Source organism: Mycteria americana, chromosome 6 (genome assembly GCF_035582795.1).
Source record: "Mycteria americana isolate JAX WOST 10 ecotype Jacksonville Zoo and Gardens chromosome 6, USCA_MyAme_1.0, whole genome shotgun sequence".
In the NCBI taxonomy this organism is placed as follows: Eukaryota; Metazoa; Chordata; class Aves; order Ciconiiformes; family Ciconiidae; genus Mycteria; species Mycteria americana.
In genome coordinates this window covers 60,184,424-60,202,648 of record NC_134370.1, presented here as the reverse complement: position 1 = coordinate 60,202,648, position 18,225 = coordinate 60,184,424, and the positions used below count along the sequence as shown (strand labels likewise).

The 18,225-nt window shown below is 41.9% G+C and overlaps 1 protein-coding gene across 1 annotated transcript; it reads left to right on the top strand.

Moving 5' to 3' along the window:
- Positions 1 to 3,855: 3,855 nt before the first annotated feature.
- On the top strand, positions 3,856 to 16,446 carry LOC142411014 (lamin-B3-like). Its single transcript, XM_075504197.1, has 11 exons — positions 3,856 to 4,406; positions 8,910 to 9,066; positions 10,068 to 10,193; positions 11,123 to 11,293; positions 12,629 to 12,754; positions 12,875 to 13,095; positions 13,804 to 14,029; positions 14,962 to 15,069; positions 15,928 to 16,041; positions 16,141 to 16,248; positions 16,382 to 16,446. Exons 1-11 carry the CDS (start codon positions 4,045 to 4,047, stop codon positions 16,421 to 16,423), a joined length of 1,761 nt encoding a protein of 586 aa, XP_075360312.1. The 5' UTR covers positions 3,856 to 4,044; the 3' UTR covers positions 16,424 to 16,446.
- The last annotated feature ends 1,779 nt before the right edge of the window (positions 16,447 to 18,225 follow it).

The following is an 18,225-nucleotide window of genomic DNA, read 5'->3' as shown; positions in this document are numbered from 1 at the left end:
CTTAGCAAAGTGTTTATTGATATATTCTAATGTATCAGAGTAATACCATTTGACACAACAGTACTATTATATGTACAGATTTCTTAAACTGTTACAAAGGCTGTCCACTGATACCTTGTTTTGTTTCCAATGGATATTTACGAAGAGACCCTCATGAATTAGAGAGCAGAATGACTATCAGAGAAACAGAAAAACACTACAAAAGTTTTTGTTGTCTATGCTGACTCTGCTTCTATGCCTACATCTGCCAGCATAATATTTTCACACTCGTCAAGCCTGTTCACTTACTACATGTAGCCTCAAATGTATTTAACGCTTGAAAAGTAGATATGAATTCAAACATTTCATATTAGGTCATAAAAAATTCTAAAAAGAGATACTACTATCAACAAACTTGGCCTTACTTAAGTATTTAGTAGCCATTGCTCTAAAAATCTGTCATCCAACAAGTGGCAAGGTCCAGCTGCCTCCTAACAGACAGAGAGCCAAGTCAAGTAGCCAGGCTGGCAGGGCAGGAGCCACACACCAGCCACAACCCTGTCCCACTGCTCCTAGGCAAGATATGCAGGGGGCAAGGAATAACAGCCAGGGTATGCAGAGCGCCCAGGCAAATTTGCAGTAACTAGGTAGGTACAAAGTCAAGCCAGAAAATCAGTCCACAGACCAACAAAGCTTATAGCTAGGCACAACCATAACAGAGCTCAAAGAGGGACTGAAGGCCAGGCCAGAGCTTAAATGGCATTCTTGCACCCATGGGCAGAGGCCTGGGCAGAAGCCCCAGCTGAGGCTGGTCGAGGTTGTTAAGGCATATTAGTACACTCGGAGCCCTGACAATGTTTTGGAACCTCTACTAACAGATTGCTCACACATGGCTAGAATCAGTTAGCAGATACCTATCAAAAAGTATAGCAAAAAAGTTCAGTTGACTTTTTCCTGGTTTTCATTGTACTGCTGTATCACTGTATTTTTTTCACTTAATTTCACCAGCTCAAGGTCAAGGCCTGATTAAGATACTTGAAAAAAGTCCACAAATATTTTTACAGTTTGGGAGGTTTTTTTATTCCAAGTTTGTGGAATCTGCTAATACTGTCTAAATCTCCCATATGTACATTTTCCTTCAAAAGGAGTATTTGTAGAAAAGCTTTTACTGTGCTTTAGTCTGGGATATATACCTTTTCCCACAACTTTTCCTGATACCTTCTGTATCTCTTAATCCTGAAACGTTCCTGATATCTTTATACTAGAAACAGTAGGAAAAGATGGTACAGGCTTATCTCTGCCTTAGAGATAGGGTTGTAGCTCTGAGGAATTCCTCAGCTACACTTGTGCTCTAAGCAGTACAGTCTACAGTCTTAATCAAAGAAAAAGTGAGAAAAAATGTCAGAAAAAAGAATCAGTAACAGATTTCCCTTACACTCTTCTTAAGTTGCCACCTTCTGTTCTCACATAGGGAGAGTAGGTGAAGAATACAAAAGACAAAACTAGCTCAGACTATTCTTGAACTATTTCTTTCAGCTGTTTTTGTTTGCACTATTACAAAGCCTTGGCAGGCGAGGAAAATATTCTTAGAATAGCAGATTTCTTGCTTTGTTCTGCATCTGTTCCAAAACCATACAATTGTATTTGAACAGCTGGCCAGTAACATGCAACCATCAAACATGGCAATGACATACAATCACAGTGTTCTTTGTAGAGGACTGAGGTTTCAAAGCTGAAGTAAACCCTCAGATGTACACATCTCAGTCTTAGAGGTACATATTCAGATTTAAATCATACTTTTTATTTTTCTTGAATTGAGCTTTCTATTGGCAACAAAGAACAAACTCATTATATCAAAATAAAAAACTGGAACTGCTCTGCAGAAAAGAATTTCCTGGTGCCGTTGCTGGGACTGTTGCCTTGCTGTAAAGTAACTCCCAAAACACACAGAGTATGTTTAGAGAGGAGGCATTGCTTTATTCTGCGCAGGGTGCAAGGGGGAAAATTTTCACAAATGGAGCACACCTATTACAATTCTTTTTTAGTATTTATCCATAAAAGTTAACGCACCATGCCTATCTAATACATAATCATCAGACTAACTAATCATCCTCTTCTTCCATTGGCCCGTATTTTCTCCACTTCGATTTAAAGTCACAGTATGATTTTAATTCACTGCACATGCTCACAAGGGGGGGGGGGGGGAGTAGTCGTAGTCGTAGTCGTAGTCGTAGTCGTAGTCGTAGTCGTAGTCGTAGTCGTAGTCGTAGTCCTTTTGTCCCCCAGTTGGGTCGGTGGTCGTGATCTCCCCCTGCCCCCTTTACCTTTCTTCTAGTTACTGTTATTCCTGTTGTCTTCATGGTTGTTGTGGTGTCCCCTTATCTTTTCCGTCTCTCCCGGTAAGAGGATGTTCCTGTTATTGATCTCTGAAGGGTTACAGCTTTGCATTCTTTTAGGACAAACATATGCTTGTTATTAAAATATGCAGTGCCCGTACCCTCTTATCTAACTTAGGCATTATCTATTACCTTGAAGATTCTACAGTTCTCACAGTCTCGTATGCTAGTTTCTATTTCTAACTGTCTATGATTCTCACACTCCAGTATGCTAATTTCTATTCTAACTGTGATCCCTTCTTAACTACTAATAACTCTTATACTATTTGTATTACTATTTCTATTTTGTTCTAAAATACATACTCATATACTAAAATATTCTAAAATGCATACTCATATATACACGATTCAAGGTGACAGGACTACAACCAGAGGAGCTCAGTCTGGCAATATGTCATTACCATGCTACACGTAGTTTTAGAGTTTGGAAATTGTGTTTTGTTTTTTATACAAATGTGTAAAGAAGTTCAGAAAAAAACCTTGATGAGCATCCACACTACTTCTATGTCCTCATCTACTTTGAAACTTTGTATCCAGGGGTATACATAACCTAATTCTAAAATCCCCAGCTACAATCTTGGGGCCAACTATGTTGTCCTCCTATGCTACGTGCCTGCTGACCTATAAAGTGAAGTTTGAATTTATGCCTACAACCTTCGTAAAATCTATCTTTATATTTAAAGAACTCTAAGAGGATGTCAAGGCTGTTTTTCTGGGTAGGAAATATCATTGACCTAAGCTAAGCTCTTAAGTGAAGTTTCTTGTAACTGCTGCAACAAACACCATTATATTAACAGTTATATTAATGTTCAGAGATTTTTATGCTCATACTGAATGAGATCTGTACAGCGCCTGCTCTCCAAAATGTAAGTGAAAAAGAAAAGGGTAAATTAATTAACTGCTGGAGAACACTGACAACTATCACAGTACATGTCACTATTAAAGAAGTGCTGAAGCAACTTTCTTATTGAACAATGATTTTTATAAAATGTAATTAGTGTAAGGCTTTGCAGACTGCTTCACACGTTTGTCTTGATGCAGGTTCCCTTTCCTCCTGCGTTCTTCCTTCTGCTCACACATCAGCTTTCAACCAAAACACTGTAGCACTGGGATGGCTGACAGCCACCACAGCCTGACCTAAAAGCTAAAAATGCCCACAAACAAGCAACAACAAAAAAGAGCAGGGACTAGCTTATTTTCATCAGCCGAACAAATTGCAAAAAACCAGACAGAACAGGCAGAGCACTGACACGGCAGCATGCTGGAGTGCGAGCATCACTGCAGCTGTCATGCATCTTCCTAAAGCTGGGAATTTTTTTTCACCCCGACCCCTTGCACCGCTTTGTAAAATCGCCGGGCTGCTTAGGCTTTTCCTGACAGCTCCTTCCCCGCCCTCTCCAGGCGGCACCATTGGACTGCTGAGATGCAGCAAGGAACATGTGAAAAATAAAGAAAAAATAAAGAAAAAAATTATCTTTTCTACAGGGAGCCGCGAAGGCCGGGGCGGCAGCGGGGGCGCAGCCCTAGCCCTTTAAGCTGCCCGCCCTCGCCGGCAGGCCGCGGCGGCAGCTGGCGGCTATTTATACGCGGGCGGCGGCAGGCGCTGGGTGGCTTGCGCGGGGCGGTCCCGGCAGCGGCGGCAGGGCCCGGGCCCGGAGCGCAGGCTGCCATGGCCACGGTGTTCTCCTCTACGCCGGTGACCGGGAGCCGCTCCCTCAGCCATTCCGCCTCGCCGCTGAGCCCGACTCGGCTGAGCCGGCTGCAGGAGAAGGAGGAGCTGCAGCAGCTCAACGACCGCCTGGCCGCCTACATCGAGAGGGTGCAGGTGCTGGAGGCCGACAATTCGGCGCTCCAGCAGCAGCTGATCGAGCAGGAGGCGAGCGGCGACCGGGAGCTGGGCAGCCTGCGGCTCCGCTACGAGGCAGAGCTGGCCGACGCCCGCCGGGTGCTGGACGAGATCGCCATCGAGCGGGCCACGCTGCAGGTGGAGCTGGGCAAGATCGGCGAGGAGCACCAGCAGCTGCAGAGCAGGTCGGTGCCCCGGCCCTCCCACCGCACCTGCCCGGCCCCGAGCAGGCCTCCCTGCTGGGGACCGCCCTGGGGCGCCTCCTCTTGGGGGCTCTTGCAGGGTGAGGGGAAGGGGATGCTGCTTGCCAGCAGCTGTGTGTTGGGGGGGGAGTGTTCAGTGACACCCCAAGTGTTGTGGTGACACCTCAAAGGTATGGCCCTGTGAGGCTGGAGTGTCTTGGGTTAGACAAAATCCTAACGTCGGTTCTGAAGGTGTGCTGTAGGGACGCTACTGTGAGTGCTTCCTGCTGTAGTGCTGCTCGCCACTTCAGCACCTCATTGTGATGTGCATGGGGGCTCCCCCAGAACTTGAGGTGTTGGTGGCCTTATGGGGATAGTATGGCATGAATGCGTAGCTGACTGGGTTTGGCACCACACCTGTGTTCATAAACACTCAAGAAGCTGCTATGCTGGAAAGCATCTAGAAAGCGAATGGGGCTAGGGGAAGGAGTCTCTGTACAGAGTCAGCTCATCTTTTTGGGGCTTTTTAGCTCAGACATTGCCTAGAGGGGAATATATGGAGAAGGTAGTCCTGTAAGCAGTATAGCTTACCTGGTCTAGGCTGGTACTGCACAGAAACTGTCCTAGTGGCTTTTAGGTCTTGATTTACATGCTACTGGGATGAACTGCCTGCTGTTTCAGTCTTGACTTTCTTGCGAGCTGTGTGTCCTGAGCCTGCAATCATCTTCTTGTCTAGTCTCGCCAAGCCTGGAACAAAGGGGTGGCCCAATGTAAGTGCAATCAAATCCTCTTGAAGGTGCGTAGGGAAAGGAACAAGTGTCCAATCCCAACAAGCTTCTGTATGGGTATATGTAGAGTGCTAGCATTGCTACTTATTTTAATGCCCCTTTGTACTGCTAAATCAATTACAGACTTGCAATAATTTGGGTGTCCACAGGCCCCCTAAATCTTGTTATGAACTTGCATCATAGCACCTTTAGGCACGAGCTTTTTCTTTTAACACTTGTATGGAGCAAATACTGCCTCCTCATAGGCTCTGTAGGACTTAAGTAGCTGTTCTACTTGGGAATAAAACACGTTTTTGCTCTAAGCTTCTGTTTTCAGTTGCTTAGAAGTTCTTGGGCTTGTCTCATTCATGCTGGGTTTTGGCTTGTAGATCTGTTTCATAAATCTAACTAGCCACTTGAGTGGACAGTGAGGAGGGGTAATGCCAGTTCTAAAACTTTTCTGCTGCTTTTTGTGTAACTCTGGCTTTGTTTATAAAGCTTTAGGCTTGGCAGGTATGCAAGCCTCTGGACTGATTTTTTCCTTTAACGTAACTGGGTCCTAAAGTGGTTAACTTTACAGCTCATGGGAAATGATACATGCTGCTTTCTGAAAGGACTAGACTGAAGTCCTAATATTAATGAGTGTTTTTTATCTGGGCTGTCAAACTGCAAATGTCTCAGATGACTTGGAACAACTACTTTGAGGGTATCGTGCCCTTTATATATACACCCTTTAAATAACCTGGAACTCTTATAGGATGGAATGTTACCAGATATCTTCCACACAGCATTAACCATTGACTCTTATTAATCACTGGTAAAGAGACTTAAAGCTTCAGCAATAATGAAGTGTGCTTGCATTTCAGCTTTTTTTCTTAATACTTAAACAGTGGTAACTGGAAGTAGGCCAAAGACGTTTGGGGAGGAGGAGTTGTGGATAAGCATATCAGTTGGTTGAATTCACAGCCGGAGGAAGGTCAAAGCAACTACAGTAGCACAGCAGAGAAAGACAAGACCAGTTTCTTTCTGCACCAGTGAGTATAGATGTGCGTTTTGCTACTGAACCTGGAATATGCAGTGTAGCAAGCTGAAGCTGTAAGAATGAATTCTGCAAGTGCTGTTAATGTCCTCTAGTCTTGACAAACTAGAGTCTGTTCTAAACATACCTGAACTCTTTTCGTAAAATGATTTAAATTCCCCAGGTCAAGTATATGTGGCACCCTAATTTACAAGGAATGTAGTTGGCAGTGCCTCAAAGTTATTGCTTGCAATTGATAGTCAATAAGCCACGCTTAGTTCTGGAATGGTTGGTATATGGGATGTTGTAGAATGCTGTAACTGTCACTGCTTGCTGCATAATAAAGTGGTGTTCTGAACCCCAAACTTGGTTTAAAAGGGTAGTAAATGCTCTTGTCAAAGCCAGACTTGTTAAATTGCTGTTCTTAAAGATGAAATGGCTCACTTCGGGGTTCTCTGAAAATAATATTTGTCAGCAAAGAATATAGGAAACCTGAACCCGGCTGTCAGAGGCCTGCATCAGGAAAGTGGACCATCAAACCACAGAGTTAAAACACAGATACTAATGGAATTTCAGTCTTGCACACACTTTGATTGCAGAATGAAATTTACATTATTGTAGGATGAAAGTCAGTATTATCACTAACTAGTGTTATTGATGTACTTGTTAATATCATAACTAATACAATAAGTGGTAGTGGCAGCAGAGATCCCAAAAGGAAGGTGGCTAATTAATACCTAGAAAAGAAAGAAACCTGTAAATACTAAAAACTACAACACATTATCTTGTTTTTCACTGTTACCCCAGTAGAGTTACTTTCCTAGAGTCTGAGTAAAGAATAAATAACCTCTGCTAGCAAAATATTTGGGTTTGCATCATGGTCACGAAGTATGAGAGACAGTCAACAAATGTCTCTGAATAGCAGGGCTAGAAAAGGCCTTGAGCAAGAACCTGATGTAGCCACATGCCCCAGGCCTGTGTTGGAACCAACCATACCTGCATCCCTTCCAGCAGATGTTTGTGTAACCCTTTTTTAAATTCCAGATGATGGGGATTCCAGAATATCCCCCCTAGGCAATGTGCTTCAGTGTTGAACTACTGTTAGTTTCCTCCCCCTAACATCTAACCGAAATATCCTCCCTGCAATTTAAGCCTGCAACTTCCTGTCTTTTCCACAACAGACATGGAAAACAGATTCCCTTCCTCTATGCAGCAGTCTTCCATGTATGTAAAGACTGTTATGTCTCCTGTCACTTTTCTCTTCTCTAGACTAAACAACCCCTACTTTTTTCCAATCTTTCCTTGCAGACCAAGCTTTCTAGAGCTGATCACTCCTGCAGAATGACTTTGGACTCTCTCCAACTGGTCTGCTCAGTTATCAACTGGAAAACTCATTGTATGAATTATCACAACTTTAGCCACTTGGCAGAACAGATTTTGCTAAAAGAAATTGAATGCTTTACTCTTTGCAATCTTGCATCTGAGTTTTGAGCAGGAAGTCAGACTCCAGCTAGTGGTGAGGCAACTGCAACAATTTTGGAAGTTAGAGCAGTCTGGGAAATTATTGCCCCTTTCTCTAACAGGAACTCACTGTGGGCCCATCACTTCTCTAGTGTGGTGCCAAGTAAAACTGGCAACTTAAACAACTGTGTTGGCCATCCAGGTGGTACCTGAGGGCTCTGTAACTGGGTATTTGCACAAGGAAATGGCCCTCTTCTGAAGGCAAAGCTTCTCTCGCCCTGTGATTCTGCCATGGTGTGAAGGAGGGAAGAGCATGTGACCCTTCCTGAGGGAGAAGAGTCCCTTGCAAGGGTGCTGTGAGGGCTCGCTGCCCTGTGGCAGGAGCTAAGGGGCTGTAGGAGGCAAAGCCCCAGCTGGGGATGTGGGACTGACAAGGCCTGCTTGTCAGGCCTGGGCCAGTGGCCTCCTGGGGACAAAACTCCTCCTGTGCTGTGTGCAGGAATGTCCCGGGGGGCTGGGGGGGAAGGAGGAATGACACCCCCTGCCAGTCAGAGCTGCTTTCTGCCTCTACCTGCTGCGGAGGGGCTGCCTTGCCCCTATGTGTGAGCAGCATCGCTGGCCACCATGCCTCAGGAAAGCGGGCCCCGAGCCGCTCGCCCAGCCTGGCCGCCTGGGGGCGCTGCGGGGCCTCCCCTAGGGCGGAGGCGGCTGCTCCCGCCACGGCTGCTCCCGCCATGGCTGCTCCCTGCTGGTGAGAGGGCCGTGTGGGGCTCTGGGCCGTGGGGGCCACAGCAGCGGTGCGTTTTAATGGCCATTAGTCACTTTGCCAGGAAGCTGGTGGTGGCCTTTGCTGCTGAAAGGAGGTGTCTGTGTGAGCAGCTTGTTCAGTGGTGACAGGTCACTGTGGTCTGGTGAACTCTGGCTTTGAGTGTGACCAGTCCCTCCCTGTGGAGATGATGGCCTGTGCCATCCCTTCCCTCTCTGGTTGGTAGTGCTGTGGAAAATAGTTGGCTTCCATGTAGGATTCACACAAAACATGCTGGAAACTGGGTCAGAAATCTTTCTGGTTAAACAGATGATATTTGTCTGAGAAACCTGTCTGGTTTGTTTTACAGCCTACCCCTGTGCCCTCACCACAGGTGTTAACTAACCTCTCTTCTGTTTCAGTTCTGCCACAGACCCCTGTGAAGGTAAACACGTTACAAACAAACCTTCTCCCTCACTAGCTGCAACTTATGAATGTAAAACTTTCACTTGCAGGAATTCAAAAAAAGAAGCTGATTTAAACCAGGCACAGGCTCTTATGAGAGACCTTGATGCTCAGCTGATCACAAAGGAAGCTGACTTAGCAACGGCTTTGAATGAAAACCGAAGTTTGGAGAATGACCTTCGTGAATTAAAGGATCAAGTAGTCACTGTAAGACTTGTTCCTGGAATTTTAACTTTGCTTTTGTTCCTGAAGCTATTGCTTGTTTTTCCCCAACTAGTTATTGAGATTTAAAAGCAGGGAAAGACTGTTATCTATGGCAATGATAAGTGGACAAAAAGATTTCTGCAGTCTTGCTGAAAGCAAATGCTACTGATTGTTGATCTGTTGAAACTTCCACCTGTTGTAGGTACCTTTAATTCTATTCTATGACGACAGTATGTAATGTTTCTTGCTCTAAGGACAAAGTAAGCTGAAATGTGTTGTAGTGCTATAGCCCCTGTAGCATTCTCTAACATGTCAGCAAAGGGAGCATTTGATGGACCCTGCTTCACTATGCTTAAATCTAGGTAGAATAAATAAGTTCTGATTACTTTTTTTGTAGGCTCTTGTGCTACTAAAATGAACTCTGCTTGAGTTGCTACTCTATCAATGCATTTCTAAGAGCATAGCTTTTGTATGTTTATGCTTTAATGTGATTATTGAACAAGCTAATTTCAAATCTTTAGGATGAAAACCTAAAAAAACCAAACTTGTATCATCAAAGCAGCACACTCCAACACTGGAATTGTATAATAGCTTGTCAACATGGGCTATAGTTGGAGGATTTCACTTGTTAAGCATCAAACAAATGATATTGGAAGTTAGGGAGAAGTCTGGAATACTTACTGTTGTGAAGGGGATGAATGTACATGGATGGTACAATTGATTCATCAGAAGTCCACTTTGAGGAATCAAACTTAGCTGGTGGGATAAAGGGCTGCTCTATTTGCCTTGTGGGAAATCTGGTCTACGTAATTAAATGGGATTCTTTCTGTTGCTAATATGCTGGATCCCACTGAAATAAGAACTTAAACAGAGTAATCAACTTCAATTAAGCAGTGTGTTTTGATTGCTGTGGGAATGAAGTTGAATGATCTGTAATAAGTTGAGTGTCTTAGTTTGGAAAAATGACCTCTTAATTTTGATTACCTGATGTCTGTCTTTGGTAGCTGAATCTGTCACTGGAAGATGCCAAAAAGCATGTTCAGAGTGAGATGTTGAAGAGGGTGGACCTGGAAAATCATATGAAAACTTTGCAGGAACAAATGACCTCTCAGAAGCACCTTCACGACGATGTATGTTTTAGCTTATTAACAAGGATTTTTTTAGGTTTCCGTGATCCCTGGATGCACTTAAAAGCAATGTTAAGATGTGCTTTATCCTTAAAGGTAACTAGCTGAGTCAGCCTATGACAGTCCACCAGCCAATAACATCCTCCTAACTAGGAAGGCTTCAAGAAAGTACACAACTTTATGTTAACTGGCATAGTACCAATAGGTATCTGGAATATGAGATAATTTTCTCAGGCTGCACTTCTGAAGGTAACTACAATCCCAATATACTACTTTGTGTAACTGAAAGTGCATATATTACAGTTAAAGTGAAATGATTCCAGATGTTTGCTAGAAACCTAAAATAATCGAAGAAGTTACATCTCCTTTAATAAGCAACTTACATTCCCTACTTCCTTAACACTTATCAAAGGTGTCTGGTAACCTTTGTGTGAGAAGTCAGTACACAGAACTAAAAAACATGTGAATGTAAACCAAATTCCTTTTGACTGGAAGGAGTCTCAAAGTGTGTGATTTAAGTGATTGAGAATTCCAATTTCTCTAACCAACTGCTATACTTTTTGACTAAAACAAGAATAGGTGAAGTAACTGCTTGAAACTGAAGTGTATACGCATGTGCTCTAAGCACAGAAGAAAAGCAAAGAAATCCATCTAGTTCAAAGAATAGTCTTAAAACTAAATACAAACTACTGCATTTATGAGTTTAAGCAATGCTGGCAGTGAGGAAGCAAAACAACCCAGCGCAGCTAGCAAGGTGGAAGTGCCTGACCTAATGGATGAATATCTAATATCTGAATAAAGATGAATTACTGTGCACTCAGTGATAAATCTGCTTCAATATTGGATGACTTGTTAAGCTGGTACAGTAAGTCCGGTCTCAAATCAAACTGTATTGGCTTGCTTATTCTCTGAGAAATTTCTTCTCCTCCTAGGAGCTCAAGGAGACAAAAAGAGTCCATGAGAGCAGGATAGCAGAAATAGAATCTGGCCATCAGAGAGAGTTTGAGAGTAAGCTCTTGGATGCTCTGCGGGGGCTCAGAAAACGACATGAAGAACAAATTCACGGATACAAAGAGGAGCTGGAGAGAACATTCAATGCAAAAGTGAGTCTGTAAAAGATGCCAATAAAACAAAGCTTAAGTTCTCTGCACCTTGATATGATTAAAGTCACTAGCATAAATAGCTGACTGATGAAGCCCTTGCATTCAGTGCAGAGCTTCCTGGCATAAGTTGTTATGGAATTTTGAAGCGGTGTCAAATTTGACAGTAGAACTTCTACCAACACTCGGTCCCAAACAAAACTGGTTCAAGCATACATACTGTCCCTTTGGGGAGCGATTAGGAATGGCTAATGTAATAAAGGTGATCATAATTCAGATTTCTGATAAATCTGAGAGCTTGTCTGACGAATTCAAGACCAAGGTGTGCTATGTTTGTATTGGGCAACTTCAGTATTACTGAATAAAACTTGATCTACTGATTATAGTGTTACTAAAATGCATGAAATAAGGTATTCTTACAGTTCTACAAGAGCACTTTTAAATGTATGAGTGCAAATGTCCCTTTCCAGTTCCTAGTACTGGCTAAGGGGGAGAGGGTGGCTATGGAAGTAGCTTGACAGTTTGTCTTCCAGAACTGGTCTGTCACCTCTTTCCCAGTATTAGCCACATATGCAGGAAAAGGTTATACTTTAGGCTTATACTCTTGGTAGGTAAGATTCCAAGGATTTCTGGGTTGGTTGCAGTGTACAGGATTGGTATCTTAAGCCTTCTTTAATACTTAGTGCCGGATCACATGATCTGCTACTTCTCTCAACATGTGTTCATTTCTTCCTGGTTCTTCTGGCTTTCTCTATACTCCAATTTATATGCCAACTCAGTGAATTCCTTTGGATGCTTCTGTCCAGGTTTCCACTGGAAATTCTGTGAGTTCCTCTTGCAGGAGCATGTCTCTACTTTATCCTTTCTTGGAACATGTCAAGATTGAATTGCCTAGAAATAGCTCAGTGCTGCTTATAGTGATGCAGGAACTGCTTCATTACAGAACTTTTGGGGAAGAGCAATAGTTTGATAAGCACACCTAATATCCTGTAGCCCCATGCTTTGACAAGCAGCTTCTAAACATTCTCCATTGTTCTTCTGGAGAATCAATTTACTTAATATCTATACAAAGTCTTCATGCATCTGTAACTGAAATATCCTAATCCAGCAATTTTTCACTACCTGATTATTGCTGACTTTTTCTGACATGAATGTCAAACTTGTGTAAACCTCCCTGAAAAGCAATGAAAAACTTTGACCTGGACTTTATTGGTATCTGCACACTTAAGTAAAACATAACTATTTCCAGATGTAACAGCTGGAAATCACTTGGTTTTCCTTCCTTATTTAAAATACATGGTCATAAGCAACTCATTACTAACAGTGACTTATCCATAGATGAAGAACGCCCAGATGTCTGCAACAAGAAATAGTGAATTTGCCAGTGCTGCTCGGGAGGAGCTGATGGAAACAAAGCTGAGAGTTGATATTCTGACATCTCAAGTTAATCAATATGAAAGCCAGGTACTATCTTATTTGTATATCCTTAGAATTATTTTGAGATATACCCACTTCAAAATACTGGCTTGTCCTCTCTAATCTTCAGTTACGGTTTAATTGATTTTTCCCTCCCCTTAATTTTAGAATGTTGCTTTGGAGAACAGGATAAGGGAGCTACAGGAGACACTAGATTATGATCGTGATCTCTATCGAAGGTGTATGGCTGAAAAAGAGAAAGAAATGGTACAAGCCCAGCAGCAGGCACGAGCACAGTTGGAAGAATATGAGCACCTCTTAGATGTGAAACTGGCTCTAGATCTGGAAATAAATGCCTACAGAAAGATGCTGGAAGGAGAGGAACAGAGGTAGGCTATGACAAGATCCTCATATGAGGACTTGGTTCATCCAAGATCTCTACACTAATTAACCATATATTCTTCAGAATGTGGAGGAGGCAAGAAATAAGCATGTGATTAGTGCCATAATTTAGTTCTTGAAGAATAAACTTCTGTAGATGGTATTTATGTCCCACATCCACTACATGGTGTAGTAAGATGAAGTAACTTGATAAACCCAACTGATGAAGTTCAAAGGTCCATTAGATATCCCTCCCTAGAATCAAACTTTCTCAAAGCTTTGTGCTATGTCTTAGAGATATATTAAAGACAGTGCTCAAGTTTCATGAATGAAACTGGGAAATTGTATCAACTCCCAACTATCCAGACTCTGCCTGGTGAGAACAACATGAACTCAATACATGCTAAGAAGGGTCAAAAACTTAAACTACTTCCACTAAAGATTGTGTCAGTAGATACTTTAAAGGAATACTTATTGCAGTTGGGAACCTTTTTCTTATCGACATAAGCTTGCTCTGAACTCTAGGGCTGGGGCTGTCTTCCAAACTTAACAAGCTACTTAGCTACTCTTGCCAGTAAAAATAAAATCCTATATTCGAGACTTCATGGAAAGCTTGGATGTAAGCAGCTGTTAGACTTGGCTATTGTGGGAGGATAGGAGTGAGAAGAAATAAGCACATCAGGTATTCAAGTGAATGTTATCTGACTTCCTTCTAGGTTAAAGCTGTCACCCAGTCCATCTTCACACAGCACTGCAACTCAAGCAACAAGTCAAGGGCGACGGTTCCTGCATGGGAAGAAAAGGAAAGTAAAAGAAACCAAAAAGAGAGGGCATAGTACTGGATTTAAGACTGTTCAGCGCGCTTCATCTTCTGGAAATGTATCTATTGAAGAAATTGATGCAGATGGGAAATTTGTCAGACTTAAAAACAACTCTGATGAGGTACTTCTGTTCATTCAAGTCTGCATGGCCTGCCTTGCAAAGTATGACTGCTTGTGAACTGACTTGTAGCTGAGTGAGAGATGACAATAGGGAAGGGTGAGGAGATGAGAGAAGAGTACTGCTGAACTAAATGCAAACTAGGGACTTCTTAGCTAACCTCGCTGCTGTCAAGAGAAGACTAGAAGCTGATTTTTTTTTTGTACTGCAGGTGTTTTGTTCACAGGCATGTCTGGGAGGTGTTTTTTGGGGTAGGTGCACTGGGTTCTATAATGCAGAGATCTAACACCTGCAGTTGTTTCTCATCAGATTCAGGCTAGCACTATCAGAAGTACTACGTATCCTAGAACTAAATAAGGTGCTTAGTAAATTGGATAATGACAGCTTCTTATTACTTAGAAATGCTTAAAAGAGCTAAAAGGATGAATAGAGCTGACAGTATGTAATTCATGTAAAGGGTTTATCTGACCAATTAGATAATTCTTTGACTAGTTTAGTCTGCAAATCCAGAATTATTAGAATTAATCCTCAGAGCTCCAAAACTTGTGGCTGGTAGCTTAGCCACTTCAGCCTGAGAGGCCTTAAACCTTCACAGGCCACTACGTATGGGTTTATATATATGGCCCAAGTTGGTAGATGGGCATGACCAACTTCATTTATCAGAATCTCCCTGGTAAAAAGCATCATGATCCCCCTTCAACAGAAGGCAAGAATAGATGTGCCTGAGCTTGTGGGACTAAGATTAATCCTAAGGAAGTACTGGGAGAAATCATAGGGAGGCTTTAATGGAAACTGGAAGGCTTCCTCAAAATTGATCAGATTCTTGTATGCTACAGGAGTGAGACTAAAACTGACCCTTGAGTCTGGAAAGAGCCTTGCACTTGTATGATATGGTGTTGGTCTGTAATGCTGAGAGAAATTTCTTGTCCTCACAGGATCAACCCCTACATGGATGGGTGTTAAGAAGACATCTTGGAAGTGTGTCAGATGTAACATACAAATTTCCTTCACAGTTCACTCTTCAGGCGGGCCAAGTAGTAACAGTAGGTAGTGGTTTTGTGAACCTCACTTAAAGATCTGTTCTTATGTTAGATGGCAATAGAGATTCATGTAATACAGAAAATTAAATTGATACTGCAAGTGCCTAAGGAACTAAAATCCTTATTTTATGTGGAGAGGGAGGTGGGAAAAATCCTTGCAACAACTTGATCTGAAATGCCAATTAAATTTTCTTTAAAGCTAGATCTTGGGTTGAACTTGGATCATCCCAGATTGGGATGTGCTCTTATTATGAACAGAATATATTGTAGTTTATTCTTAGGGTTCCCCATACTCCTGTGACTTGATACAAGTTGTGCAAAGACTTTCACTGGTGCTAAAAGCTTTGGTCCACTACAGTTCAGCAATGCTGAGCTTATGGTTTATGGTACTGAGCTAAGTATCAGCTCTAAAATAATACTCTAAATACATTTAGATAGTGATCAAAGAGCCTAATTCTACACTCTGCACTCCAAACTCTGTACAAGCTTGCTCAAGAGATCTGTGAGTGACCCCAGGCTAGAGGCTATCTTGTATACACAAATTGCTGCTGTGAGTATGTCTGTAACAGAGCCAAGCCACAGACTCAGATAGTATGTATGTCCAAGCAAGGCTACCTCTATATCAGGCAGAAGCTGTTAACAGCCTTTTCTGTGCTAACTGTTCTACAGTCTTTAGTTAAAAAAACATTACTGCCACTTGTGGTGGTCCTGAAAAGAACTAACCTGCCAGGGATCACAGTAGTTCAGTTTCTGTTACTGGATATTTTTGGTACTGGAGTCCTTAGGATTCAGTCTAACATATACAACTCTTAATCTAACTAAAACAAGATTCTTCAGAAGCTCACTCTAAATCTGTTGCAGATCTGGGGTGCAGCTGCTGGTGTAAGTCCAGGTCCTAGTGATCTGGTCTGGAAGTCTCAGAAGTCTTGGGGAACTGGCGATATTGGTGTTATGCTCCTCACAAATGATGGTGAGGTAAGTGAGATAGTGAATAGCTTCTACTGTCCTAATACTAAACTTGTTTGGTGTGCTTAATTCTTGAGGGTTCTTAGTGGCAATTCAATTGTATTCTAGGAACTTGCAGAGAGGAAGATAATGCATGTACCCAGAGGAGAAGAAAGTGGTGAGCAAGATGATGATAATGAAGAAATAACTGGAAGTGAAATGGAGTTTCCATCTCGGGTAAGCTGCCTCAAGTTTAAATACATGCTATCAACAGAATCATTCAATGGCCATTTCTTTTCATTACTATATGAAAATACTTCTCCAAGTACTATCTATATCCTACAACTCTTAACATTTTTCTTGATGTCAGACCAAAAGAAGAAGGAAAAAGAAATGTTGTTTGGTTTCATGATAGTGGTTCCTGTGAGCATCCTTAAGCAGGTGAGATGGTGAGAATCATGCTTGTCATCTCGTAGAAAATTTGCTTCATCAATAGTGCTGCAGTCTTTTGTCCCATGTAGGATGTAGCTTGCATGGCTTTGCATCAGAAGTGGAATTGTTTTGCTTATTCTCTGGTTGAATATGATCAAATAGTAGCATTAATAGTTTGGTCTCTTCTTACTGACACACTTAAAAATACTAGCTTTAATGTTGCATCTGACTATGAATAAACTTAAAAGCTGTTACCTCAAAAACAGAATGCAAACACTAACTAAAAAGATCTTATTTCTGTGGGATCAAGTGACATATCTGACACTCCAAACAGTGTCCCTGACTTGCTCTTAAGATAACTTAAATTCATACTGAAGAAACCTAATATTTCTATTCAAAGGTATGAAAAGGCTGAAATCAAAGTTCTTAGTGTATTGACTGCCTAAGTCCCTCTTAAATTCAAGCATGAGTTTGAGGCACTTCTCTTTCAGCTCATTTTCAGGAACTACTTTTTCTTATTTTGCTGTGCAAAATAAGAACTTCAGCCTCACTTCAGTTATAAATACTCCCTTCAATACTTTCTAAGTGGAACTTCAGCACAGATGCAGGTCATGCTAATGGAATTAACATAGTCAAATAGAAGCAGCATGTTTTGCCTTGGATATACTTATAACCCTTTGGCTACAACCTGCATGTGGTAATGCCCTGTGAAAGACCCTCTAGCCCCTCCAAATGGTTGTGACTGACCATCTTACAAGTCTGAACTTCTGCATATTGGATGCTTCTAGTGTACTTTGATATACTTGTAGCCAGGTATCTTTAATTGCTGAAGTAGTCTAAAACAGAACTAATATGAAGGCTCTAAATTGGTCGTAACTGAACAATTATGGACTGTACTTGATTCTTGAGTTGGTTTGTTTCTTGACTCGAAAATAGCACCAAGTCCCCTTTGCTAGGCCCTAAGCACAAGGGGACACCTAACTAAAAATTCATTGTCTCCCTCCTGCTGACACAGCATGTTGAGCTACCACAGCTCATGCTAAAACCAATCCTACAGTTACAAGGAGGACTTGCATCTTACCGCACCAGGCCTTAGAACCACCACCATTTCCTAGATATTGTCACAGTATACCTGTCTGAAAACTTAAAAGTACCTCAGTACTGTCTTTCTGAAGAAAATGTACCTAAGAACAGGCAGTTATTGCCTGCTGCTTGGTTCTTTCCTTGTCCTTCTTTCAAACAGAAAATCTGGGTAAATATCTATTATTATAATACTGTCTGGCTTAAAGGATGTTTATCAAAGTCTCCTGACTTGTATGCACATTCTTGTAATATTTTCAGTCTCTCACTGAAGGAGTGTGAGACCCTGTTAAATAGGCTATTGAGAAAGGTTCTATAATGCTGTTCTGGCCTTTGGGCTCTTAATGCACAGCATACACCAAAATGGTTGAAGTAACACCAGTAGGAGCTTTAGGCTTAAAAAGACTTACTGATACAAGCTTCTTTTCATGTTCAGACTAGGGCCTCTCCAAATCAAGAGCCCTTAAAAAAAACAAACTTGAATTGCCTAATAATATGGCTTGTTTGGCAATCAGTGATGGAAAGCAAAAGTAACTTTTTTCCTTACACCTCTAATCTGTTTTTATCATAATCTGTTTTATCAGCAACTTTACAATACAGTTGTGTGCCACTTATGGTAAGAATCAATTCTAAAACTCCCACTCAAATGTAAATGTCATTCCTGTCTGCTGAATTCTTGTCAAACTTTTGTCATTAGTACCT